Raw genomic sequence first — 27,146 nt, forward strand, 5'->3', positions numbered from 1 at the left:
CATCCAGGGGACGTTCGCGCTGCGTTTGGTGATGACCTACTTACTTTAAAAACACCGCTGGTACAGCAGTCCCTGCACGCTCCTCAGAGAACCAGTGATGACATATCGCACCCTCTTCCCAGGCAGCCCTGGCCTTGGGACTCCCTGTTCTGTCCCTGCAATCACCTCGGAGGGGAGAGAAATCACTTCCAAAGAGCTGCACAGATTGCCTTGACGATAAGTATTTATTCATATGTTACATTTAAACATAAATAACTGAGCAATAAAGAGAGTAGTCTGCTCCCAACAAAAATAAATAAGTCAATACACAATGTTAATAAAATACAATTAGACAGAATGTTATAACAAATACAACAAAGTTCGTAGAGGTTTGTTTTTTGTTGTTTGTTTTTTTTTTTTTTTTTTTTTTAAATAGCGTTGTATAGTACATTCCCAACATACCAAAGAAAAATAGTGCAGGTTTATTTTTTACATCGCTTGCTCAGGCTCTGTGGGTTGGAGGGTTTTCTCGCTCTCATCGATTTTTTTTTTTTTTTTTTTTTTTTTTTTATTTTAAAAAATACTATTTTGCTTTTCAAGTGACCAAACAGCCGCACCAACTGAAGTGCTGCCGAGCCCTTCCAGCAGCCGGGCGCGGGCCTGTGGAGCCGGGGGACACAGCCAGAAATACAGATGTGCTCAGCCTGCGGCCGAGGAGCCCCCCCGGCGCGGGGGCAGCGGGCGGATCGGAGCCCTGTCCTGCTGTAACTCCCACTGGTGTTATTTTAGCAGCGTCAGGCGCAAAGGGGGTTTCCTTCCCCACAGCCTCCTCCCAGCGCCTTCCTCAGAACTGAGTGGGCTCCTCTTCTCACTTCCGCTTGGTGACCGTGATGCTCCTGCGCCCAGAGGACACACGCGCCTCCCTGACGGCATCAGGCTACACCAGCCCCGGGCGACTTCTGGTTTGGCTTTATTTTACCCTCCCCATAAATTTTTAGACCGTTTTAAGGAAGGGCTTGGCTAGTGAGCTGAGAAGCACTTGGTGTGAGGTTGGTTGTTTTTTTTTCCTTTTTGGACTATTATTTACCATTTTTAGTTCACTGCAATCGTAAAGAAAGATCTAAGCAGCGATGGTGTTTCTAGAACTAAATCTACCTTTTTCCTGGGCAAGTACCGCTCAGCTCCCGAGGGCCCCAGGGCAGCGCTTGCCTCCTGCAAAGGGCCGGAGTGCGCGCTGCGGGGTACTAACGAGCAGAGTCACTAAAGTAAATACCTCCTATCGCTATTTGAATCTTCGAACATAATAATTTTATTCCCTACACCTTTTTTTTGCTAAAATCTGATTTTTGAAAGCTCACGTGAGCTGATCTAATTCATGTAAACTTCTCTGAGGGACCTGCTCTGGCTGAAGCTGTCCCTGCCCAGGGCAGGGCTTGGACGAGATGGCCTTCAAAGGCCCCTTCAACCCAAACTATTCTGTGAAAAGCACACAGAGTTGTTTTCTCTATGGAAACAAAGCTGCGCAACCCTGTCTGCTCTGAAGGATCAAAAAAAACCCCCAAAAACCCAGAAAAATTCAGATTGAAACTTTTTTTTGGTACTCAGGTTCTAATGGCAAAGGGCAGAATCCTTTGGAATACCTGAAGTGCTTAAAAGTAAGTCCCTAGGCTTTCTAGGAGCACAGGTCACGAGTATCCACGGAATCTGCAGCCAAGCCCACGAGCAAAAGCCCACTCCCTCCCTCCCTGACACAGAGCCACACTTTCATTAGAAACAACGCGCGCCCTGGGAGGGAGGGCTGGGCAGACGTGGTGACTTCATCGGCGTGAGGAAGGGCCAGGGCAGCCGCAGCTCTGCGGCACCCAGCTGACCCTCCCTCCCCTCTGCTCTCTCTGCAGGATGGGGGAAATGGATGCTGCTACTGAAAGCATGCGGCCAAGCAGGAAGAGAAGTGGCAGAGAACTTCCACGGGGCGTAGGGACAGCCCTGCAAACCAGCACAGGCTGCAGCAAAGGGCACGGGATCCCCTGCAACAATCTCAAATGCTTCATCTGGCAAGTGCTGATACTGCTAGAGCAGAGAGCGCCTGGTGAATGTTCGCAGGATCCCAAGGAAAGTCCTCCCGGAGTGCCCTGCAGCACGGGTAGGTGTGCAGTGAGTAATCCGGAGGAGGCAAAGCTCTGCTGTGTCTGCTCTGGAACGTGGGAGCTGAACTTCACGGCACTCCTCAGAGATGCAGAGAGCGTGGGAGCTGCTAACGTGAGCAGGGAACCTGCTCCTGTGTGCTAAACTCATTACCCTGAACTACGTTAGGCAGATCTTGTCATCTGGGAATGTTTGCAGAGTAAGTTTGCAAAGTAAAAGGCAGGCATATCTGTGGCATGTGTGGGCCATGAGGCTCAACAGCGTGCGCGAGTCAGCGAAGGCCAACCGATGGTTTTAGCTAGCAGTGCCAGATCTTCACTGCTCATCTTAACCATGTTATTTAGTTTAAGGCTGGTAACCTTATTTACTTTAATTGCTGCTAAATACAAATGCAAATGTTTTAGCAACAGGCACTCACACGCATTCTCTTGCATGTTCAGGACACAGATGATGAGTCCACCAACGTGCTGCTCCCAGGACCCAGTTCAATGCTGCAACACCCGAGTGAGTATCGGATCTGGCCTCACCTCCATGGAAGGCTCTGGCAGAGCACACAACGGGCACTCGGACTTTAAAGGTGCAGTAAGTCAAAATATAAATGTTCTAGTATGCCAAATTCCCCCTTTTTAGTATCTCAAGTATGTAGATAGATGGTCTTCTAGAGGGGGAAGTAAGAGAATGCAAAAAGATTTTGTCTAGAAATACAAAGTGAGTGTACCAAGGACTATCAAACACAAACCTTGTCTGCTGAAGGAAAAGTTCTGGTTTTAAAAGTCTGTTACAAATCTCTTCAATATTTATTACATTACATGGAAGATGCAATTAAAACACCATCTTGAAGTTACAGTGCAAGAAATGCTCCGTCCGCTAGCTCACAAGAAGGCCCACAATGACAGTCTGTTCGTTATCACTTATTTTCGATCAGCGTCTGCACTTTGTAGACAAGGTCTCTCGCTATCCTCAGAATTTCCTCGGCGTTATGATGCTCTGCCATTTCTAAAAGACACGGACAAACATGCTTAACTGTCAGCGGCAGGAACTTTTCTGCCCCAGCACTGATATTCATGTCGCATTAGCACTAATTAATTAGCGTATCATTAGCAGCCATCCAAAAGCATTGCAGGGGGTTAGGTATGTAGAATTAAAGACAGATTAAGTGGGTGAATCCCTTAGTGCTGGCATCAAGATCTCATCCTTCTGGTGTCAGTTTTGCTGCAGAAATCCCAGATCAGATCTCGACAGACCCGAATCCTCAGTTCCGCAATAAACATTTCATTCAGCTTCGGCATTTGGGGCTTCTGCAACAGCTGGCTGAAAGCCACAGTGTTGATAATTTAGTAAATTACTGTGGTTACCCAAAATTGTTTCCAAACTTCTTAAGATATCCTAACAGGGAGCACTTGTTTAGGACTAACTTGCATTCTGCAGCCAGGAAGAGACCTAGCTTGCTTTGGCAGAATACATTTTGCTCTGGCAGCATCTATGGACGACTACGGTAAGCAATCAACCGTGGAAATGGTTTGGGATGTCTTGCGTGAGCGGTTGCTTAAATGTTTCAGCCTCAGCAGGGTCAAACACTAAGCAGAAACGACTCTGGCAATCTTAAAACCTGCGAGAGACTTTTGCAAAAAATTAAACCAAGGGCAAAGAGTCACCGCGGCAAATGTTTTTAACAGAAAATGTGAAACTTGCTCTGTGGTAAAAACTACCACTGACACTGAAAAAGCTACGGTCTTCTGTGGTCCACACAGCTCTTAAAACACTGTTGTTTGTGTGTGCCGAGTCAGAGCTTCAGGAAGCATGTGAAAATCTGGGCTCTTCGTTTACATGAAGGCGTAAGAGATTCAGAGCCTAAAATGACCAGGGGCTTGCCACAACAGCAAGAACGCTGCACAGCTGCAGACAATCTGAGTAAGGGAGAAGGAGCAAACTCTCCTTGTTTTTATCAAAACGGCTCTCTTAAAAAAGTTTCTTACCATTAAAAAACTTGATGATATCAGTGAAGTCCATGTTGTTATCACGGATAATCTCTCGATAAACTTCCACAAGTGCTAAGGCAATGAAAAGGACAAAATGTTCTGAAGAGATGTGCTTTGCTGCCCAAATAACTTCCCACACTGTAAATACATCCTCGTACAACAATTCTGAATGGGAATAAACATTACAAGAGCGTCTGATTATTCAAATTGACCATCTCCCCCTCTCTAACTAATGTCTGACAGGCCTTACGCGGACATAAATAGTACTCGCTGACTCCTCCTTTGCCTCTCCCCCAGCCAACTCCTCTCACTTACTTGTGCAAGTATGGCAACAGAACTGAGTTTAAAGGAAAATCAAGAATGAACGTAGGTGTGGTGGAGCACACAACCCCAGGACGATCCCCAGGCTGCAGTAACCGTGTGGCAGCAGCACAGGCAGGCCCGTTTGTTCTAGGTGGGGCTACCTGACAGGCTGCAAATCTGAATGTGTGTCCAGAGCCCCCTTCATCCAGGTCTTTGCAGTGGACCTATTGGTGCTAAAGCTCTGCTATTGGTAATTGGCAACAATTAATTGTAGGGTGGATGTGTCTAAGCTAGGTCTACACATGCCACTATTCAGATATGGCCCACAGAAGCTTCGTCATCTTGCACCATAAAGGCTCATCTTCTGCCCACTCTGTGACACTGCGGTTCATGGGACTGGGATGTGGGGGACAGGAGATTCTCCGTGAAGGAGAGGGGTTACTGTTAAGAGTCACAGTTCCTCCCCCCTCACTGTCAGATAGCTGCTCATAATAAATACCTGATGGATGAGTATCATCTCCCTCTATCACCTTTATGCTTCAGCATATTTCAGAGGGATGTCTTTTTTTCATTCTTTGCGGATCAGTCTGTAACTCAAAGGAGCCACTGACTTGCCTGATAGCAAGATGGGTCTCTGGATTATCAGCAATTGCTTCTGCTAGAGTGGGGGTGGGTGGGTGTGCTCGTGCAGGGATCCTGAGATCCTGGTGCGCTCCCACTGTATATAAAGTACCTCACTCAGCAAAGTACAACAGCTCTTGAGCTATTGCTGAGCTGCTCCTTGTTGTCAAATGGACTGGAAAGGAGGTTATCAAAGCTTACAAAGCAGTGTGATCAACTTGGGATCACCTTCTTGAGCAAAGGGGCATTTGCACAACTCTAAGCTATAGGCACAGAACATTATTACCTCTTTTAAAGTCAAGCAGGAACCAGCGATAGCAGAAGTAAAAGTGAGTGTAATCTCCATTCTGGTGCATCAGTTCAAAAAGCTCTGAGTCTAGAATCTAAAATGCAAAATATCAGCTGTCAGAATCTTGTCTGAAAGTAGCCAAGACCAAAGGTGTTGGGAGTCCGGTTAAGACTTCCATGCTGCTCTTTATCACCCCATGCTGTGGTTAGTCAGAGGAGCTGCTTAGCACAGATACATCCTTTTACCAGGTGTTTGCAAAATGCCTGTGATGTGGGTGCCCTGACACAGACTGATGAGGTGCAGAGTTACTGCTGTGCAGGTATGAGGTGACAACAGTCCATCTACACTGTGATTTTAAAGGTGCAAGCAGTAAGTTACAGATCCTACTGATTTTCAACAAGTGGCAAATTTTCATCTTCTCACCCAACTCTACTCTTAGATTGTAACATAAGAGCTGGGGTACAAGGACCATTTACCTGGGAAACAGAACAAAGAGAGACTTTCTCATCCCAAGTTTGTAGTTCTGATGAGCAGTGGCACAGTTCCACACTGCAACATCTAAGCTCTCTGGAACTGAACGACCACTTGCCAAAAGTCTGAGAGATGTCTTAAACGTGTAAGTACATCTATAGTCATTCCTCACAGATGTCATCCCAAGGGCTGCTGGATAGGCAGTGTGGCATCCTCTGACAGTCTTGCTACTCAGCAGAAACGCTGCTGCCGTGTCTGTGTGCTGCCTGCTGGCCATCTTCTTTGTTGACTGACCTCTGTTTTCATGACTTTTTAACATGTCACCTATCAAACCAAATAATGGCTTATCCTGATAGTTTTCACCCTTCTTTATGCTAACCTCACTCAGGTGCCTGGTGCTTTCTGGAGTGCAATGGCTAGGCCTTAAATCTGTCCCAAAAAAAGCCCCTTCAGCAAGCATTCTGCGTGAATACAAATATAGCTATGGTCTATTTAAACCTGTAAGAAATTAAGTTAGTGTCACAAATATCAACATTTTCTCTTCCAAAAAGCAGTAGAGTCTAGATCTTACTGCTATTTCTCATGGACTTCAGTTGGAGCTGGACAGAGCCATAACTGGGAGTCAGTATACTGTGCGGCTGGTGTGCTGGAGATAGAAGTTTGGAGGGTTTGTTTTGTTTGTCAAATTAAAACAAATTGACCTGCTCTAATACACACTCTTCATCGTCACAGCAAATTCTGTCCCCTGAGAAGCTGGAAATCAATTTGGGGCTGCAAAACAATTCTTATCCACCCCAGCAGATGGGAACTAGGAACCAAGTCATTGGAGTTCCGCCCTTCACTGTGGTATCAAGCTAGTTCTGAGCCTCTGCCACAGCCTTACCTTCTTTCAAAGAAGATTAAAAGAAGACTCACTTGGATTAGGGACCGCATGTTGGCAAAGTGTGTGTCCATAGCACCTCCATTGGGGAAGTTCTGGCTCATCCTCTTCATCAGGTGGCTGAAGCAGCTGTAAGCCAGTTGATCTGCAGATATAATGCAGAATGATCAGTGTTGCTATTTGTGTGACTTCCTTGAACCAAAATAACATACTGCTGGACAAGGGAAAAACAGGGGTTTCCCTCTGTTGTTCCCTAACCCCATCACCAGCATTTAGATGAAACACAAGGCAGTACCTGACTCTGGACCATTTTTACTAGTTAAGTTTCAAAAGAACCCAGCTTGCAGTTGAGTTTTCACCTTCAGCAACTGCAGAAACACAGCTGCTTTGAAAATTTAGTAAAATTTGATCTCAAAGTCAGTGAGCAAACAAGGAATCCCCAAGATACTAATGGCAGCCCTTTCAACAACAGCCACACGTAGAGAAAATACAAATCAGGAGCTGCAGGTTTGATTTTCCTGGTGAGCTAGCCCTGGTTAATGCATACAACTTCTGAAACAGCATTTCTAAAGAAAGACCTCCCTAAAGATACCAACGTGTTCCAAAAGAAAACCCTTCCTACCATTGTCAAGTATAACCATCAAAGGAGCCAGGAGGTCACACATGCCTTGAACATAACCAACTTCTAGGTGCTCCCAAACATAACTGCAGAAAGAAGAACACACAAGAGATAATAGGATTAAAAATCCTCTTGCTGCATGGTGGCCTCAGAAATTTGTCTTACACCTCAAATACAACTCCTTTTGGCAGCTTTTAATTGTCTTGTTCTAGAGTGCTGTAAAAGGTAAAGCTGGAAGTCCAGAGAACTACAACAATTTAAATCTTCCAACACACTGGTATAAAATGACGAGTATTTCTGCTGGTTTTTTTCAAGGTAATTCCTAAAGGCTTTATAAACAATCCACGATGGGGACAGAGCAGCATGTGAGACAGGGATCTCTCTTGTAATATGACTCTTGGTGTAGGCTCTTCGTGTGTTGTGAAAGGGTAAAAGAACATGATCAATTGTTTACTTACAGGATGAATTAACTAATACCAAACTTGTCTCTTCCTGTTCCTCAAAAGCTAAATATTGTATTGAAGTCTAATTTGATTATGCGAGATCAAATCTTAAGCAGCTGTTGAATGTGTGTGTCTCAGAACTTTTTGACACTTCACATTCCAGAGTATTTCACAGCCCTGTATTGTTTGCTGCTTGTCTAGGGAGGACCAAACCTTACACGCACGGCTTGCATATCAATAGTTTGTGAAAAAACAGCTAACAAAAGCATAACAGTCTATGGAAAAAAACCCAGATTTTTAGAAGGTACCTGTTTTTTTGGCTTTTGTTTTCTTTTTTCCCCTAAGTGGAATCTTGGTATCTTTTCCGAGTGTTAAAGCCTACGACACTTTATGCTTTTAAGTGTGTTTAGTTTAATAGCCTTCATGCCAATTTGCATTCCTAAAAGCGAAAGCTAGCTTTCTATTGATTCCAGCTGGTCTCGGTGGTCTAAGATGCTGTTTTGATTTTGTTTTGATTTGAAGATGTGGTCTTCCTGCCTACTTAGTAGGTGTCCCTCAACACTGTATCTGGGCCCCTCACAATTCTTGTCATCTTTATAGCACGCCGTTAGAGCACAGGTGTATTATCCTCATAAGTAGGAAGCCAAAGCTAATAGTACATTTAGCGAATAGTTCAAGGTGACTGACAGGCTCAGCCTCTTGAGGTAGAAAGAGAATTTTCTCAAGCGTGCATTCCAAACTTGGACCGCCTATCATACCCACGCTCTCTAACCTACCTGTTCCTCCTTCTTGCAATTTTTTTTAAGTTCATTAGTGAGAATTTTTATACAGACTATTATTTTCATATTATTATAGTTTATGGGTTATGACAGAAATGTGAAAAGTAGTTCAGTTTACAAGTCGTATTACCTGCACATGACATTTCGGAGTTTCTCCAGGTTATCGGCAGTAAAATACCAGTAATTCCGATCACATCTCTGGACATCTTTATCAATTCTGTGCAAATTTAAGGCAACAGTGTCCAATAACTCTATCTAGAAGAGAAAAGTTTTGGTTAGATCTGCTTAGTTTAGAGAATTTCCAGGACTTGGTGCAGATTCGCTCTGAGAATCAACAAACCAGTAGTACAGTTATACTTTGGGCATATGAGAGCATCGAAATACTCAATTACTGTCAAAACCCCCAGGTAAAATGCATACACTTTCACTGGTAAATGTTCCAAGCCTGTCCTGTTTCCAAAGGTTCTAGTTGAACAACTTCAGCAGAGAGAGAGAGGCAAAAACTGAACTACTGATCTGTTGACAGCAACACTAAGAGAGATGGTAGAGCCTTAAATCTAGATTTAGGCCGTGGTTCAATTTGATTAAATGTGTAGTTTAGCTTGAATTAAATGACACTGAAATCTTACAAGTGGTGTGTCGTCCACCTACTACACCTCCCCCCAGACCCTGAAAATTTTTATCTGCTAGAACTGTACCACATTCTTTTCCTTGCCCTCCCGCTCAAAAAGAGACCCAGATTTTTCTTGATGTCTTATTTCCAATACAGCTCAAAATCCAGATGAAAAGATGTGGATGCAAAAATCCTCCGTTATCATCCCACCACCTGTAGTTCTAGTTTGGGATTGTCTCATTAAATGCCATCTGAAAAAGAACAAGTCTTTGCTAGAAGAGCAATGCTGTGCAGAGAGATGACGATACTGATGTTGTGACCTACTGTGTAGGATGCAGCGCAGACAGAAGCAACATCCATTAAATAATCCACCTGGGAACACAGCTGCTCTTCTGATACAGAATCCTGAGACTGCAGCACAACTGACTTGGCTTTCTGCAGATGTGGTGTATCTGGATCAGTCCTTTCCGAGTCAGCACTAGCTTCTTCTTCAGCCCCATCTTCGAAAGAGACACTCTGCCCGTCATCGATACTGGACAGGATGCCTGAGGCCACAGAGTAGTTCCTCGAGGATGGCAGCCCAGAGTCAGGGGAGTCAAACTCCACAGATTGTGGCTCTACAGCAGCGACTGCTGCTGGCATGTCGGCAGACACCACGGTGAAAGAGGCGTCGTCCGGACCCTTTGGGGTTGAGTCCGTTTCATCTACAGATATGAAGACCTTAGGGGTGGGCAGGGGAGAGAAGATTCGGGTAAAGCAAGGGAAAACAGAGAAGCAAGAAACATTCATCTAGCAAACAAACCTCCATCCACAAGAGAGAAATGACTACGTTACTTCAGTGAACAAGATCACTGATTAATCGAGCTTCCCTGCATGCAAATAGTTGAGAGCTCCTCACTCAGTCTTTATACTGAGACTGTAAGTTTAAAAATAATATCAATTCATGATCTCATATCCATTTCCTATGACCATGTCTCCCCCTTTGATAATCTTCAATTAGAAATACCTTGGAAAGCAGTAAAGCTTCCCTACCCGCAACACCAACACTAAAAACATCTGGAGACACCTTCGGCACACAATTGCCATCTCTCCTGTCCAACAATGTGAAAAGAAACCCCTTTCTTGCTTGTCTGAGTTACAGAGAGGTTAATTCAGTCTGCCTTTCTTCTGCTTTGCATCTTATCTTAGACTGACAAAGATCCCCTCTCCCAAAATAAAACCACACCCAACCTGTCAATCAGGGACATGACAGAATCAAAAATGTGCTTAAATAGTAGTGATCTTTTGCTCTACGCTGGATTTAAATAAAGGACCCACAAATAAGAGATCTAGAAAGCTATTTCTCTACCGAGAGAAGGATCCTCTATAGCATGTGAATCTTAAAGCGCCTTAGGCAGGTCCTGCTCAAGAACAGCTACAAACTACCATAAATACAGACCCGCCCTTAGCTCCATTTTGGAGGCACCACAGTTTCCAATTCTGTACAGGATTCGGGTAGCTCTGGAGAGATGGAGCTGTGCTAACTCAAGTCTCTGCTCCCCTGGGCTGTCCCTCTGCCAATGCCAAGCCTCCCGCACTGCCAACACCACGTGGGTGGGTGGGAGGGAAGGGAGTACCTACATCGTTGCTGATGGTGGAGTCCCTGTGAATCAGTCGCTGGACGTGGCTGTCGATGCTGCTGCCCGACGAGAACTTTGCCAGCGTGGCAGAATGTGATTCTTTCTCTCGCTGCTTTACAATGACCTCGCAGGCTTTCCACTCAGCCATGACCTTCTGATACCGGAGAGCAATGTCTTCATCCACCTGCAGACAGACAGACAGATCCTGAAACGCTGTCCTCCTTGAAAGAGAGCATTAAAATGAGTGGGAGCCAGAAGGGGGAGGTCTAAAGAAGCGTAATATCTCAAACCGAAAGCCTGAAGGATCCTGAAGGCCTCTTGCTAGAGTGCACATCACTGTGCCTGGAAAGCACAATGACTGGAGCAGTAAAAAGTTGTGTGTTTACTGCAGGGAATAAACTATCACTGTAGACACCAGAAAAGATTCATCTAAGCATGCGTATACACTATCAACAGTGCTTTGACATTGTTCAGGGAAGAACAAAAGATGCCACTGGCTTTCATGCGAAGCTTCACATAGAAGTCAGATACAATCTGATGGAGCACTTGCTGTCTCTAACAGGATTATTCCTGATTTCATTACACCTCCTTCCCAACTCCCCTATTCCAACTCTAACGTAGCCCTTGCAATGAATTCCAGGTCACAGGTTTATAGACACCAGCCTGCACAGAGTTAGATGCTGGAAGAGCCTCCCGAGCAGCAGAAATCTCAGCTCACACAGTCCAGTCTTGTGGCTGCACTGCGCATGGCCAGATCCAACCACCCTGGTTCCCATAGTAATAAAACAGATTTTTGCCACTGCTGGCTGCCTCCGTTGACAGGCAGACACAGAAACCCCCCTTTGGGCTATTAAGGGACATGTAGTAATTTTACTCCTCTGTCATTTGTCAAGAGCTGAAGAGAAACTGCACTTGTGAGTTGGCTTCAGGCTCTGGACTCTCCTGGCTGGAGTTGCTACCAGAGCACTCATGCTAAGAGCTGCAGGCTGTTTGTCACTTGAGGTAGCCTGAGGTAGCTGTCAAGTCATAAATCATAAAATACAACAGTTAGTGGAAGGCTGGAGGACAGCCATGTTTGGGAGTGCCCCAGATACCGATGGATGACTGCAAAAATATCATCAGAAGGCAAAGATGATAAATCACCCGCCATGACTTCAGTTAAGGACACGATAAGTTTCCTATATACACAAATGTTATGACTGTTTTCATGTCATTCATTTAATAGACTCCTACATTGAATGGTAAGCTTTAGATTCCAACAGCACATTTCTTTGAGGAGCCAGTTACTACTGTTATTTACTACTGCTGTTGAGTAGCTCATTAGAATTCCAGATAAGGTTTGGAGCACCCCTGTGTTAGTATGGTACAAACTCAGGGAAAAAAAATTCCTATAGGAGGCTGCATTCTGCAGATCAGATCTTTTATACCTTGCCATGTATATTTATGAATTTACTGTAATTCCTATTATACAAATAGACTCAAGTACTGTCTCTTCTTGCAGAATCTCATATGTTCTAGCTGTATACGTGCATGTGCCCTTTGAAGCTGGGGCTGGAATCCAAGAGTTGTGGCTCCAGCTCTACAAACTAAATCTCTGTGTCCTTTTTTCAGTTCCAGATGTACCTTCTTTTTCTACACAAGGATCATAAATCTGATGGTTCACATACCTGTGGGGAACAGAGACAGCAAAATGCGATCTATGCAAGAAATCTCCAATATCCTATATTTCTTGAAAATTTGAGGTTAAAAAGTAAAAAAGAATAATGAACGGAGCTGCAAATGTAATAAATTCACACTGCATGTAGAAGTGCTGCCATTTAGCCAGATCTCTGCTGCTGAAGCTCTGCACCAAATTCATGGAAGTGTTTGGAAGGGCTGTCCCTTTTTCACGAAGACAATACAAGCTATGGAACCAGTCCACGTGGTGCTCTAGAAGGACTTCTCAAACTTGTGCTGTATGCAAAAAAGAGATGATTGAACAAGTCCCCTTGTAGAACAGACGTACTTTCCAGCAGGACTACGACAATGTGTCAGCCTGGCTGGATAATCTGGATTTATTTCTCTTCTGAGGCAGTTTGCCTGGCCTTCAGGAGATAAGGCAACCAGCAGGACTTATTGCCCTCGGTGGTTTCTGAGGTTCTTCGTCTTCTTCCGATGCTGATGTCATGGGAGGGCAGGAATTTGCCTCAGCAGTGCTCAGTGGAACATTCTTCTTGTACGCACTATAGCTGGAAAATCTAAACATAAATACCTACAAAGATGACTGGATTCAGGGTGACGAATCTGGATCACGACCCAATTTGAACAGTTAAGGGGTCTGTTTCTCCATCCGTGTTCAAAACTGGTTTATAAAGAATAGCGTGAGGAAAAACAAGTCAAATTGCTGTAGCAATTTTTAGTAAGAAAGCTGCTTATAAAGAGCCCACTGTTTGCAAGATAGCTACTTTTTCCATTGCAAGGCTCTAGGTGAGGCCACCCTTCTGATCTGCAGGTGGTCACAGGGATATAAAATGTCCCCTGGAATATAAAATAATTGGGAGTTGGCAAATGCCAAATGTTTTGATAGGTAAGCCACTCCTTATCCATTTAATCTAGAACAGGATCAGCTACTGCATAAGTCCTACCCCCCTGGTAATAACACTAACAGAAAAGCAGATTAATGTGTTAATTATATTCCAGGGCAAACCTTATTACTGTTCTAGACAGTTAGCAAACATTTGGGTGATTCTTAAAAAAAGCAATGTTAAAAGCAATGTTTTACCAACATACAAATCCAGTCCTTACCCATAGGGCAGTGTCCCACCATAGCCCTGTGGCTCTGTGAAGGAGAACATCCCTTTCCTCAACAGTCAAGGAGTAAGACCAGCGGCAGCACTGGGGTCTGCGATGGCAGACTGGTGTCCCACGACATACGAGCCCAATGGCTGCAGGAGACCTTTACGATGGTGGCAGTACCTGATCTGCCCAACACAGCAAGCCTACACTTACGTTCTTGCTCTGCACATGGACCGGCTCCACAGCTGCATTATGGTACAAACTTGAGTCTATTAGGCATCGCCTGAGGGTACTGTATTGGCTTTGGCTCCGTACTGTGATGAAAATCCACACCGCATCCATAATGTCAGCTCCATCGGATCAGAGAGAGGGGTGTAGCCTGGCAGACACTTACGGGAAGCGTATAGGATTAAGGAACTGGACTGTTGCTGTATTTTTCTCAGCACTCTGGCTTAGGACCACATGCAGTTTCTGTTCAGTAACCGTAGCTGAGGGAAGGCACGGCAGTGTGCTGTTTTGTCCAGCTTTATCTGTTTGTTACCAGCCTGGTTTATTATTGAGGCACTTGCTTAGTAATGACAACAAATGAAAGCACTCAGCAAAGTAAAAAGTTGGTATTGCTATAAAGAGATTAGCAAAGGGAGATAGTATAACTAAGAGAGGGGCAAATTGTGGTTTCATTAATGGAAACTATATTCTTAATGCCAACTTTCAGACTGCGAAATAAGGCTGTGACATAACCCAGGCAATTACTCACTGATCAATTGTTAGCAGTGGCATGGGAGATATTAAGAGGAATAATGTCTCATCTGAAATTGCACCCTGTGTTTTAGAGAGGCACATCTTATTTAAGTCTAGCAAAAGCATAATGAACTTACAAACCAAACCTTCCTCTGGGTATTTTTAGCCTCTAGACAGCAACTCCAGGTGCACTTCAGAAGGTACATCTGGGCTGTTCACAGCTCCAATAGAAGTCCACACATGCAGATGCAGTATCATGTAGATAAAGCAGTTATTTCAAAAAGCATTTTGAAGTATAACTCAGCTAACACACCATATAAAAGAGGCATGACTCAAATTACTATCCAAATGTCAAATGTCCCCCCATTTTATAAGTGACAAATTTGTGAAAACAGGATTTGCTCAGGGCAAGTGCATATCACAGGCACAGGTTTCCTGACTTCAATAAAGAACTCCCAACGAGGATGATCAGAGGGCTGGAGCACCTCTCCTGTGAGGACAGACTGAGAGAGTTGGGGTTGTTCAGTCTGGAGAAAAGAAGGCTCCAAGGAGACCTTATAGTGGCCTACCAGTATCTTAAGGGGGCCTACAAGAAAGCTGGGGAGGGACTTTTTAGGGTGTCGGGTAATGGTAGGACCAGAGGCAATGGATTAAAACTAGAGATGGGTCGATTCAGACTGGACGTTAGGAGGAAGTTCTTCACCGTGAGGGTGGTGAGACCCTGGAACAGGTTGCCCAGAGAGGTGGTGGAAGCCCCATCCCTGGAAGTTTTTAAGGCCAGGCTGGATGGGGCTCTGAGCAAGCTGATCTAGTGGGAGATGACCCTGCCCATGGCAGCGGGGTTGGAACTAGATGATCGTTAACGTTCCCTCCAACCCTAACAATTCTATGATTCTATGATTTTCAGACACAATAACATGATATCATAATCCCTCTACTAACACGTGTTACTCATGTTTTCAGTAGCATTTTTCCCTTAGGAATATTAAACAATAATAAAGACTAACACTTGCTATTCATAAAACAAAACCTATTCTGCAGACGTAATTCAGCTCCCCAGAAAGCTGCGCTTACCTTATCCATTTCCTTTTTGGCCATGCCGAATTTATAGTGACCTAACAAGAATGGCCATACTTCCTTTCGAATCTCATGCTGCACCCCGCCGTAGTAAACTCTTCTTAGTAATTCCAGTTCCTTGTAATTCTACAGCAGTCAGAAGAAAGAGGTATTGCAGGTAATACATCTTTATTTTCCTCTGGCACGCGCATAATACCAAGTGTAAAGACAGTGAAATGTGCACACAGCACTAAATAAATTTTGCAACTTGATTCAAGCCTTCAGGGCCCTAACTCAAATCCAGTCTAACGTAAGTTGTCATGCCTCCCAGGAAAATAATCTAACTTTTAATAGACTAGAGTCATCATAAGATCGGTTGCTTTCATGTTAATTGATATCTTTGCCATCATCAGAGAAGCAAAGAATAAAAGAGACCATAAGAATCGACTCACTCTCACTAGAAATGAGTGATCCTGTGAAAACACCTTTAATACTTCCTGGGGTCTGTTCTAAGGGACACCGTGCTCAGCGCAGCAGTGTGTGGGAGCCAGGGTAATGATCATCAAGGCATTCTGATACTTACCTTCTTGTCCTTCTGATACTTGCTCCAGACCTCTTTAGTCAGCCCCCCTGCAGCACTGGATGGTTTGTCGGGGGGGATGATGGTGTGGTTCACGAGGGCAGACAGATGCGTTCGCACCGTTGACAAGTGGCGGCAGTAGGCAAGCCCTGTGGTGGGGGCAGGAGGTAAACTTCCATAAATGCAGCCCGTCTTTGAAGATGAAGCTGTGACATTTTAAACCCGCCACTAATAACCTGTATGAACTAAACTTGCATTGTATTGTATAATGAAGAATTGCAACAGAGCCAAAGATTAAATAAATCTTACATAGACTAATAAAATACAAGTAGGGTATTACTCTGCAATGTAAAACTACATTCTGTCTTCACTACGCATCAGTTTGCCCACTGCTATATGCAAAAGCCACAAATAATGGAAGTATGAAGCTATGACACTTGAGTAACATCCACCCTACTGCCCCAACGTGATCTGACTCACAACAATAAATTTGGGGTTGGGCTGCTTTCTAAACAAACAGCCCATGTTTTTTAGATGAGCATATGGATGGATACAGCTAGGGCTGGATATAAGAAGCTTCACTTACATCCATAAAAGGCTCTGGAAACTATTTGCCTCTTCATGCTGTCACACAACATCTTTAATGGAGTTCTGTGGAGACACGTTAACAGGAGCATGATAGGTGATGAGGGCAGAGAGCATCATCAATTTTACGCTGATCCCTATGACCTACATGTAGCAGTTCTTTCTCGGCACCAAAATTTATTTAGCTAAAGGACAACAATAACGACAAATTACACTTTTTAAAGCCTTTTCACCAGCAGCATTTTGGCCCCAAAAAAATGCACCTGGCACATTTAGCTGTAACTGCTGCGGGTGCATTGTAAAGGTTCTTGTCAAATTAGATGAATTGTTGCCCTACATTGCAATTGTTAATGACTTGTTGAAGAAAACGCTTCCAGAGCTGAAATACATTAAACTAGACAAAAGAACCGGATGCAATTTTTCCATCAAAATGTGACTTGAGAGTAGTTTAATAGGGGAGTTTTAATAAACCAAATATCTTGCTGTATAACTCCAACTTTTTATGTCAGAAACTACTAGAAAATTGTTAGTCTGTCTCTGGTGCTGCAACCAATAAAACCTTCCTGCTTTTAACTGTGGCATGCACAAAGTCTCCAGGAAAGCTCTCTGCACCGCTTGCTCACCTGTCATGGATGCAGTTGCAGCAGGTGGGTATGTCATAGGGTGAGCTGCCCGTTGAACAGGAGACACAGGAGGAGCCTTGGCTGCAGTGTTCCAGCTGCCACGACAGCAAGTTTGCCCCAAAGCCTTGCATCTCGATCATTTCGCTGGTGTCTAGGAAAAAAACAAACAGAACAGCACGCCATCAACCTCTTTTCTTCTTTCCCCCTCTTCCTTCTGTGCATCCTGACGGCATCATGCTTTACTTCTCAGCAGGCTCTGAACCTTGATTCCAAACAGGGGGGAGCACCATCCTAGTGACCTCAGCAATGCTGCTCTCAGCACACCTAAACAGCTGCATGCTGTGCACGGTCACTTCCCGTGAAGTCAAATCCCTTCACCATTTCCCCCTTTCTTACCCACGCATATTCCAGTTCGTGTTTCAAGAGAACAGAGAAAAGGGTGCTGCAGTAACAAAACTGGTTCTTGTGTAATGCTACGGTAATGTTAGTCATGGCCAGAAGAGGTCATCTAACCTGGCCTTCTATTTAATTCAGGTCTCAGAATTCCATTTTGCAGTTCCTGGAATCAGCCACGTAACTGCTAGTCCAGCTAGAGTGAAGGTTTCAGCATAAAAGAAATTAAGACAAAGTGATTCAGTTGTTTTCAGAAGATGCTTCTTTCCGCCTCAAAACCAGATCCTAAAATATTTAGCGCAGAAGGATAGTTCAAGTCCTACTAACGTCAATACTGTGTTTATAAAAGTAGGATACTCTGCAGGAAAATGTGATCCAACAGTACAGTGCAGCTTCTTGAGTTATCCCTGCTCCACCAAACCTCTTTGCCTTTTTAACCACCTTCAGGAAGGCAACCCCAAAAAATCCCCAGCTGCCTTCAGAAAGCTTGGCTTCAGCTCTTCAACTTTCCCAGCCGGCATTTGAGCTCGTGGGTATTTTGTTTTTAATAAATAACTGGCCTTTCAGCTCACCCATGATTAAAATTAAGGCAAATGCTATAATACTGTATGTCACTAAATTAACATTTGTAAGCAAAATCCAGTCCCCTGGGCCGTGCTTTTAAAACATACATTTGTCGGGTGGTGGTAGGGGCAATTCCAAACCATCTCATGCATTTTAAATCAAGGTAGCATAAAGCATTTTAGTAGTGCCTATTAGAAAGTGGGCATAGGTGAGGAAGGAGTGGAGTAAAAACATTTGTTAACAGAAAAAGCACAGGCTCATGCGGAAGCAGTCATGTGTGTTTCATTTCACAAAACAAAGTGTGATGCAAAAATGCTCTTCACCTTAATTCTTCAGGAAGGAGCTGAATGACCCAGTATTTATTACAGTTTCGTATTGGGTTCAAATAAAAACCATTGGACAAACATTTTTAGATCGTTATTTTTTGCCTCCCCTCTACGGACAAGAAAAGTGGGTTTTTCAGTTTTAGGTTTTTATTTTATTTTTTAGAGAAACAAGAAAAGAACCCCACAGAACCTAACGATTCAGATGAAAGGTACCTGAATTAGTGAAGAATTAGAGTGAACAGCATCTTTTATTTAATTGTAGTGGTGTTATCTGTAACTTCAGCTACATGCAAAAGTCAAGCATGTTGCAAAATGTAAAAGCAAATGGCTAGCAAACCTGCTACAACAGTGTTGTCATTATTTACAAGGGAAGCTGCTGGACAGACAACAGCCAATCCAGTCTAGTTCAGCAGGAATCACTACCCAAACAGCAGGCATATTGCTAACTCTACCATCACCTTCAGGATTAAGTAAGCAAAAGCAGCTGACAGTCATTCTGGTGGGATAACTTAAAAATTCCATCACCTGACGGAAGACTAAATTGTGTTTCTTATGCTTTAGGTCACAGTGTTAGCCTCTTAACGTGTGTATGTGGCAGTGTTAGACCTTCTTCCTTTCCATTATCACTCATATCCAGATGTGATCAGTTAAGGCACACAGAGACTTCCTGAAACAGTATCTTTTTTCAAGGGGAACACGGTATTTTTGGGGTTTCTTTCCATCCATACCTTCCAAGAACCCTTTATTAACTTGGGCTGGGCTTTATCAGTTTCTAGGGGCTACTACCTTGGGGTAAGTGTGTGGGTAGCCTAGACGAAATGAGAAGGATCTCCTTGAACACGTGTTCATATCCCATTAACAGAACTTAAGCACTATAGAGAGATGCGGGCAATTATTGTCTCCTAAAGTCACTCCCATCAGACCAGGGCTAACGCCCATTTGGAACCAAAGTCATTGCTCCGCTATTTAAAGGTACAAGTGTCTTATCTGGAGTCAAGATACATTGTGTTTTTCTTAGGAAATAGAAATACCAGAAAAAGCACGTTCATGCTAATGCAATGAATGAAAAATATAGACAACGGCCAAACTCGCAAGCAGTTGCTCTCCTTCCTGCTTCCTCTGCAGATGTCAAACTTCTGACGGCTACTTTACGGCCTGATAACAGAGAAGATTCTGTTCTTGCTGATACACGCCAGTTACTAGGAAGAGGCGGAGGCTGTTGTTCTGATTCTAACAGGAGCATGCCAGATTTGGCACATGCACTCAAGAGGTATCAAGGCCAAAAGTCTGGAGGTATTGAAGCTGTGCAGTAACTGACAAACCCGGGGGGAAGAGATTTCACATGAACTAGTGGAAGGGCCTCGACACAACCTGCCTGTCTTCTGAACAACTGCAAACCTTGAATCCAAGCTGTGCAGGAGGAGGTTGGCCTGGGGGATGGATTATATTGTACACCCTTCGGCTTCCTCCTTTGAGGAAGCGAGGACTCTCCAGAACTACACTACTAGATCACATTTGCTAGATACATTTCGTGAGACTACCAACTTAATACATCTGTTATGAATTGCTTTAAGAAAAGCATTAGATGACAGATTTTTGGAGGGTGGGGAGTCTTGCAGCCGATGATCTGAAACCCACCAAGCCTACGAATGCAAGAATGGAATGAAAGCACCCAACTAGAGAAAGTTTTTGCATGTTCATACAATCTTCTCTGCACACTTCTGCTCCCCTGTAGAGGTACCCAAAGTGTGGGAGCATGGCAGCATGCATACTTGAACCATCCCTGGGCTGAAATTGTACCTCACTACACTGCTGCCCTATTTGTCTACACAGGCACACTTCATTTCTAACTGCCCAGCACATCACTGCTGTAACGGTTCACCTCTGATCCTTCCTGCACAAGGCTGCCCTCCCCAGTATGTTACGCTGTACAAGACTAACTCATGGAGGGAGAATACAAAGACCTGTTATACTCCCTCCTTCTCTCGTGAGAATATGCTCTAGTATCCAGCTTTTACGAAGGTGGGGCAGGAAGCCTCTGGAAGGAGAGAAGGTTTGTCTGTTCAGCAGCACACATGCTCCAAGGAGAGGGAAGATGCTGTTGTATCCACTTCCCACAGGTTGTGAGCATATTCCCAGCCTCTGCACCGTCAACTTCATCTCCAGGTCTCAGGGCGTGAGTGAAATGTTTTTCCCTGTAATAATGCCAACACTGTTGTATGCATCGGTGGAACGAGCTGCAATAGAGCTCTGGGACACAGGGGGAGGAGGATAAAAACCTTTCATCCTATTAGGAGCTGTGAGGTTCCGAGAGCAGATCATTGATAGCATTGCGTGTAGCTTATCTTCCTCCTCCTCATCATCGTCAACAGAGGCAGAGCGGCTGGCAGCTAAGTGGTGGTAGTTAATAGTTACTGCTCAAAGAAAATAGTGAAAGAGGAGCATAAGAAGAGAGAACTCGACTCTGCGGGAAAGCTCAAAAGGACATGTTCAGCAAAGACAAAGGACTTGAATCCTGCCCTCTTCTTGAAGGCACAAGCTCCTGTAAATGGATATGAAAGATGAGTTTCTTACAGAAAAAAGGCATGCTCTACCAACACAGGCCAGCTTTTGATTGTTCCCAGAGCACACATGTCACATCATGGCAATGGAGAAAGGTCCCAGTGCCAGCCTGCAGTGGGTGAGTATGCTTTTTAGCAAAACTCCACAGGAATCCTGGGCTCCAACTAGCTTCTCTCCTTCACCATGCCCTTATCAATGCTGTGGCCTCTTCCACTCTGAAACCTGTGCCAGATGCATCTGGACAGCAAATATTCTGCTCCCCAGCTCTGTCTGGTGCCACAGACAGGCAAAGCACAGGCCTCCTCCCAAGGAAGCCTGAGGCAGGAGCCAGCTCTCTGTCCTGCACTCAGCAGGCAGGTCTGTGCTGAATGTGCCCACAGAATCTGCTGTCCCCTTGACTCAGGCAAAGGCAGAACATGCTTTTGCTGGTGAGTGCATGGACTTACCTGTGCAAATCCAGAAGCCCTAGTAAAGCATGGCCACCACTGTGGTTCGGTCCCCTGGGGTAAGGAGGGTTCAGCTGAGATTTCTGCCTTTTCAACTGCAGTAAGTCCCAATATGAGCAGTAAATCCAAATCCCCTGTAAACTTTAGGGTCTGATCTTCCTGGGAAATTCTTGCTTCTTTGCCAAGGGGAATAAAACCGAACACGCTGTTTGAGAACTAGCTCAAATACCTTCTTGCATGTAAGGAATTTGTATTCACTGATGACATGAGGTGGTTTGGTGCTTGGGAATTCATTTCTTTTCATTGGAAGGGCCTTTATTTATCCATTGTTAAGTTCTTGCTTCCAAACCAGGAAAACTTAGCCCAGGGCGTTCTTGGGGTACTTTAAGAGTTGGGTTTATGTGGTTTTTTTTTCCTAATAACAACATTATGAGCAAGCAATGTAGCCAATAAAAATATCCTCACTTTGGGAGCAAAACTGCTCTTGCCTAGTCAAGCAATCTTTTTACTTTTATTCTCAGTTTGCAAGCCCAGGGGAGTATTTTTGAAAACTTCCTCTGCAAAACGCAGAGTAAATATAAATAAGATTCCCCACCTCAACTCCATTTCCACTAAGATAACAAGTTTCACTGCATTAAGGAAACCTACAGTAAGCTGTACCTGTTGATCACAATTATCACACGCTGAAGTTCTGTGATAGCGTGGGGTTTTTCCACAACACAACCCTGGCTTGTCTGTTACCTTCAGTTACTTCCCAGGGTATTACTTCAAGGTTTTCTTAGGTTTTTGTTTTGGTTTAGGTTTTTTGTTTGTGTTTTTTTGTTTGTTTGTTTTTTTTAACAAAGCAGAACAAAGGGACTTACTGTTATCATGCTTGTGTCCTGGATAGATAATTCTGAACACATAATCTGTAGAAGTGTCTTCAGCTGGCATCTCCTCTAGGTCCACTGATTTGTTGCTGTTCCGTTTTCGAAGCTTTGGAAATACCTTGCCCTAGAGAAAATAATGGTTCCATACATTCAGCTGCGAATAACTAATAGAGCACAACAAAGTAAGTACTTCAGACCTTTGGCATCTTAAATCTTAAAATGAAACTTTCAATGGTGGGAGGAGGTGAGGGAGAAAATAACAGTAGAATCATATAAAGTAGATGCTTTAGGGGTAGTTAACACAACTTTTCTGTGTACTTAAACCACAGCTTTTTCTTGTAATCCATAGGAATTGGTCACCCAGCTTCTTCAATAATCCAAGCCGCTGACAGCAAGTATGTCCCAGTCCATTTGAGTCTTGGTCCCTCACGTTTGGGTTCAGATTTTGATACAATAGAAGATTCCAGTTCATTGCTCAATGGGGTAATGAAGGTATGAACAATTTTTATAGACTATCTGTGTAAGAATCAAATTGGACTAAATGGAGTTATTTTGCCTTCCAGTTTACTATAAAACAGCTGGAAATCAATGCCCAGACTCAGTGGAGCAGGATGCTGGTTGAACGTGAAGATCAACCCTACAAGTGGCTCATCAGAAAAGGCAGTACCTTGCCCTGTTGGGACCAAAGTGGTGGCTCCAGCTGACCACGAGGCAGAAGACCGTTTTCCAGACAGGAAAGAAATGCGAGGAGGTGACCTCCTTGGGGGAAGTGCAGCGGAGGTCTCTGAGTTCCATCCTGACTCACCAAGACTAATGTCCATCTGCTTTCTGCTGCAAAGGAGGACAAGGGGAGTCCACACTGTTACACCGGAACGTCTCTTTTTTGCTCTTACCTTATAAATGAATTTTATTCATGATCATCTCTAAGTAGATAAATAAACCTCTGTAAGTCACAATGTGATCTAGGGATGATCTCAGTCCTTTAGTCCTAAAGAAGCTCAAAATACAAGCAAACTATGACATGCAGAAACATTTAAAGTGATTCTGAACACTAATAAATAATAAAGGAATAACTAAATTAAGTCTCTGGTGTATGGCATAACTTGACAAAGGACACACAATTTAGAATGAAGAACAACCCAATGGATATAAACAGAGACTGTCAGCTTCATTCTTGTGAGAATTAGCAAATCACATTCCCCGTTGTAAATTTTTCTCATCTAACTTCACTGTCACTAGAAATTTTTGCACAAATAAGGTAAGCCACCCTGGGCTCTGGATACTCTTTTAAGCATAATAATCTGCTTCTTGTACAATTTTCAAAAGAATATAGGTGAATTAGGTTCTTAATTTCCTTTTCCAACGCTGAATGAATGAGGCATCTAGAGCCACCTGGGTAAAGGCGGGTGTCTAAGAGCAGGATGTGTTCACAGCATGGCTGTGCCAGTTCCAGTCTGGCAGCCAGGTGCCGTGGCAGCACCGCCACGCGTCTGTCATTTTGTGCAAACAACAAAAATCATGTTGTGTATACGTATGCCTGGCACCTGATACTGAAACAGCTCTCTCAGTGAAGAGCAACAAAGGCCGTCATGTTTCACGTCTGTCATTTAATTCCCCTTTTGCTACGGTACTGCCACAAAGCAGAGTAGTGATGCACCTGACCAGTCAGTGAATCCTGGAGAGGCACAAAGCGTCCCAGGGAAGCTGATGGAAGGGAGGCAAATGGACCTGAACTGATGTTGCAATTGTCATCCTTTACCAGCCAGGATTCTAGATTTTAACACACATCCCCATACGTCCATAACTAGTCAGAAGTGTTAATGACACCGAGGGAGGAAAAGCAAACATTCAAGGGGCTCTTCTGCTTATGTATTTTAAAGCAATATACATAAACTGTCTTCTAAAACAGGCTCTTAGTTGAAAGGTCCTTTAGTCCAAGTGTAACTCAAATCTGACTTCAAATAAAATTTCTAAATGTTCTTTGTCATTGCGTGGTAATTTTGACTTACAGCTTGTGGTAAGGAAAGCAATGGGAGAGACACTTTGTTCCAGATTCCTCTCCCTACATTGAGCAGAACGGGCTACTGGGAACTGGATGGTCACAGGGTGACAGAGGGTGGCTCTGGTCACACGTGCTCCCTTTCTACAGGCTGATGATCCCACTATAGGCACGGCTGGCAGACCTGCTTTTTTTCCCCCTCTTTCCTTTTTTGTAATGGTCAATGGATGCAGGCCCATGCTTATAAAGCCAAAGCTACTACATTTGATACTCGCTGCTGACAGTTTCCCATAAATGCTGCTCTGCACTGATGCTCAGAAAAAAAAAACACACAGAGAAAACCCAAAGAACATAGAAAACAACTGACAACTGGGGCAGTGTTAGACAGAAAAGTTCTTACCAGGCCTTTCAGTGAAGACATCTGAAGAAGAAAAATGGTTTGCCTCCTTTTGCAATAAACCCCTAACAGGCACCATATGAAATGGCAGCAGCATTAGCAGTATTAACATTCACCCGGCAGAAAGGGGCTTTGGGAGCACCCCCATGAGAAGAAGGTTTATGCTTACGTTGCTGATGGCAGTGGATGCAGACGATCTGGCTGAGTGGCACTATTAACGCGTAGTCCCAGTAAACACTAATAGGGAAGGAAGAAGTGCAGGAAACATTTTTTATCCATATTCAGGAGTGCTTGTGGTTTCAAGCACCCAATAAAAAGACTATCCTAAGTTAATAACTGCTTATTAAATTGGGTCAATTAAGGTAAATTAATAGCCAAGTAAAAGGCAAAGGAACTACTTCTCCGCAGTGGATATATCTGGCACACACCTTTTCATAATCTCCCTTTCCCTCTTCGCCTCCCCTTCCCCCCAACTGCCCCATACCAGGTTACAACAGTGCCCTGGCTAAGATTAAAATCCCTGGGGCACAGATTTCATGATGGTCTTGTAGCTGGGCTTCAGGACAGACGGGTTCAGTTCCATCTTGCACATGTGATTTATGGGGAGCAGCATGTAAATCCATTGGGGCTCAAACGTACAGATTAAACACTGGAAACAGCTCTGAACCCTTCTGAGAACAATCTCGACAGAGTTTAGCAATAAAAGCAAGGGTGAAAAAAGACAACGACATTGCAGGTCTCTTCTGAGGCTGAAATTAGCCATGCCTGCCAAGTGATTAGTGACCCTCTGAAGGGAGGTACTAGAATTGTAATGATGGAGGGTAGTGTTGAGCCTTTTCTCACAAACACCTGGAAAAGTGGGCTTTTGTTTTCCTTTTGAAAAGGCCTTATATCCAAGTGCATTACAGGACATTTGGAAAGTTGCTTCATCTGTGGCAAAACAGGAACAGAACCGAAGCTGTCTGACCCCTCAACTTATGCACTATGAAGCCCTTCAATTGTATCAGCCTCGTTACACTTATGTCATATTGTGAAGTATACAAGAAATAAACACTGCGAAAGCTTCTGATCTTTTTCTGAACACAATGACTACCTTTTCTCCAGCTCTGAATCTCCCAGGGTTCCATTCATCAGCTGATTTGGAGTCCATTTTAATGTCAAACTATCTGCTGACTGATGAAGGGAGAGATATCCAGGAATTGCCTCGAAGTCATCTTTCTGTTCACAGAAGCAACAAACAGACAATCCAGGTGACTCAAGTGCACAACCGTAATTGTCATGTTCCAGTCTTCCCCTGGCCCACAAGCTCCAGAGCACTGCATTATCTAGGAACTGCTGAGGGAAACTTTAACACCAGAAGTACTGATATTTAATGTTGCTATTAGAAAGAGGGTAAAAAACACAGCAGGGTGACTAGGGTAATGAAATACAGTCTAGTATGATTATTCCTATCTGTAGGCCCACTTCACAGTTCACACTGGTCAGACAGTGAAAGCATTTGTCGTGTCTTAATCTACCTCAGCATAACAGAGTCAAGTGGGAAGGCAGCACTGTCCTGAGGACAAGACATTAAGCAAGTACTCGACAAGCCTAAGTTATATCCTTACCTATACTATTGACTTCTCAAATCACAGCCAGGCAGCAGCTGTGTGTATTGGCCCAAACCTCAGAGTACTCACCGGCTGGACTAAGACATTGTTTTTCCCATACAAAAGGTGTGTTCGGGAATTCTGGTGCAAAGACTCCACATACTCTCTTGCTGAAGCAGCAAAGCGATCTTCTGACATGCTCCCACTTGAATGCCGTTTCCGGATCTAGCACATAGACAAACACTGTCAAGGCAGATCGGGTAGGAGAGGAATGGCTGTACCGGCAGGCCAATAAAACAGGAACGGTTCCATTTAGACAAATCTCTGTAGAGTGAAACAACTTCTGGAGTCAGGAGACCTTGCAGAGAAATGACCTGGACTCTTACTCACCCCTGACCAAGGCAGCTCATAATTTCTTGTGAATTACATGGTCAGATCACAAGTGTTAAAAGCCACAGAATTTAGTCCTGGATCTCAAACTTTTCTACATACAGATAGAGAGGACATTTGGGCCCAAATGGACTTCTAATCTGTGATAAAGGCTTCATTACAGAAAGTTGTTCTAGATTCAGATTTCTCACTCTTGGGATTGTTTTTATTATTAACCTGTGCCTGAACTCCGAAATAGCTACACAGTAAATACCTACTCCCAGGGCTGGGCGCTTCGAAGGAGAGTCTTGGCGACCGTGTACTCCATGAATCCGGTGTCGTTGAACAAGCTCATCTGCTGAAGGGTCTGTCCAATAGTGATCTGCTGTTTTTAGCTTGGTGTACTCCAAAGCACATGGCCCAACTAAGAAAACAGCCCAAAAGAGACACCTTCTGAGTCTATTCGGAACATACTTAGTCTTATCCTGCTGGCCAAGTACTGAAAGTGAGATTTCCCTCTCAAGCCAAGTGA

At 44.0% G+C, this 27,146-nt stretch overlaps 1 protein-coding gene across 9 annotated transcripts in view; it reads right to left on the bottom strand.

The window, feature by feature from the left end:
* Positions 1–220: 220 nt before the first annotated feature.
* The window catches only part of SGSM2 (small G protein signaling modulator 2), a 61,357-nt gene continuing 34,431 nt past the window's right edge, over positions 221–27,146 (bottom strand). For 2 of the 9 annotated variants that reach the window (XM_054209615.1, XM_054209622.1), the window contains exons 6-24: positions 26,893–27,038; positions 26,336–26,470; positions 25,750–25,874; positions 24,826–24,893; positions 22,928–23,091; positions 22,255–22,384; positions 20,663–20,797; positions 17,101–17,251; positions 16,479–16,543; positions 15,896–16,041; positions 15,331–15,459; positions 10,742–10,924; positions 9,446–9,841; positions 8,639–8,763; positions 7,290–7,372; positions 6,703–6,812; positions 5,314–5,410; positions 4,101–4,268; positions 221–3,120 (exon numbers count right to left, since the gene is read on the bottom strand). In XM_054209615.1, coding sequence (XP_054065590.1) covers positions 3,032–3,120; positions 4,101–4,268; positions 5,314–5,410; positions 6,703–6,812; positions 7,290–7,372; positions 8,639–8,763; positions 9,446–9,841; positions 10,742–10,924; positions 15,331–15,459; positions 15,896–16,041; positions 16,479–16,543; positions 17,101–17,251; positions 20,663–20,797; positions 22,255–22,384; positions 22,928–23,091; positions 24,826–24,893; positions 25,750–25,874; positions 26,336–26,470; positions 26,893–27,038 — 2,645 coding nt within the window. In that variant the 3' untranslated portion in view covers positions 221–3,031. Of the gene's footprint in view, positions 3,121–4,100; positions 4,269–5,313; positions 5,411–6,702; positions 6,813–7,289; positions 7,373–8,638; positions 8,764–9,445; positions 9,842–10,741; positions 10,925–15,330; positions 15,460–15,895; positions 16,042–16,478; positions 16,544–17,100; positions 17,252–20,662; positions 20,798–22,254; positions 22,385–22,927; positions 23,092–24,825; positions 24,894–25,749; positions 25,875–26,335; positions 26,471–26,892; positions 27,039–27,146 lie in introns of those variants that run through there. The other 7 variants (XM_054209616.1, XM_054209617.1, XM_054209619.1 and 4 more) reach the window with 7 other exon arrangements.

The sequence above is a fragment of the Rissa tridactyla genome, chromosome 7 (genome assembly GCF_028500815.1).
Source record: "Rissa tridactyla isolate bRisTri1 chromosome 7, bRisTri1.patW.cur.20221130, whole genome shotgun sequence".
Classification (NCBI taxonomy): domain Eukaryota; kingdom Metazoa; phylum Chordata; class Aves; order Charadriiformes; family Laridae; genus Rissa; species Rissa tridactyla.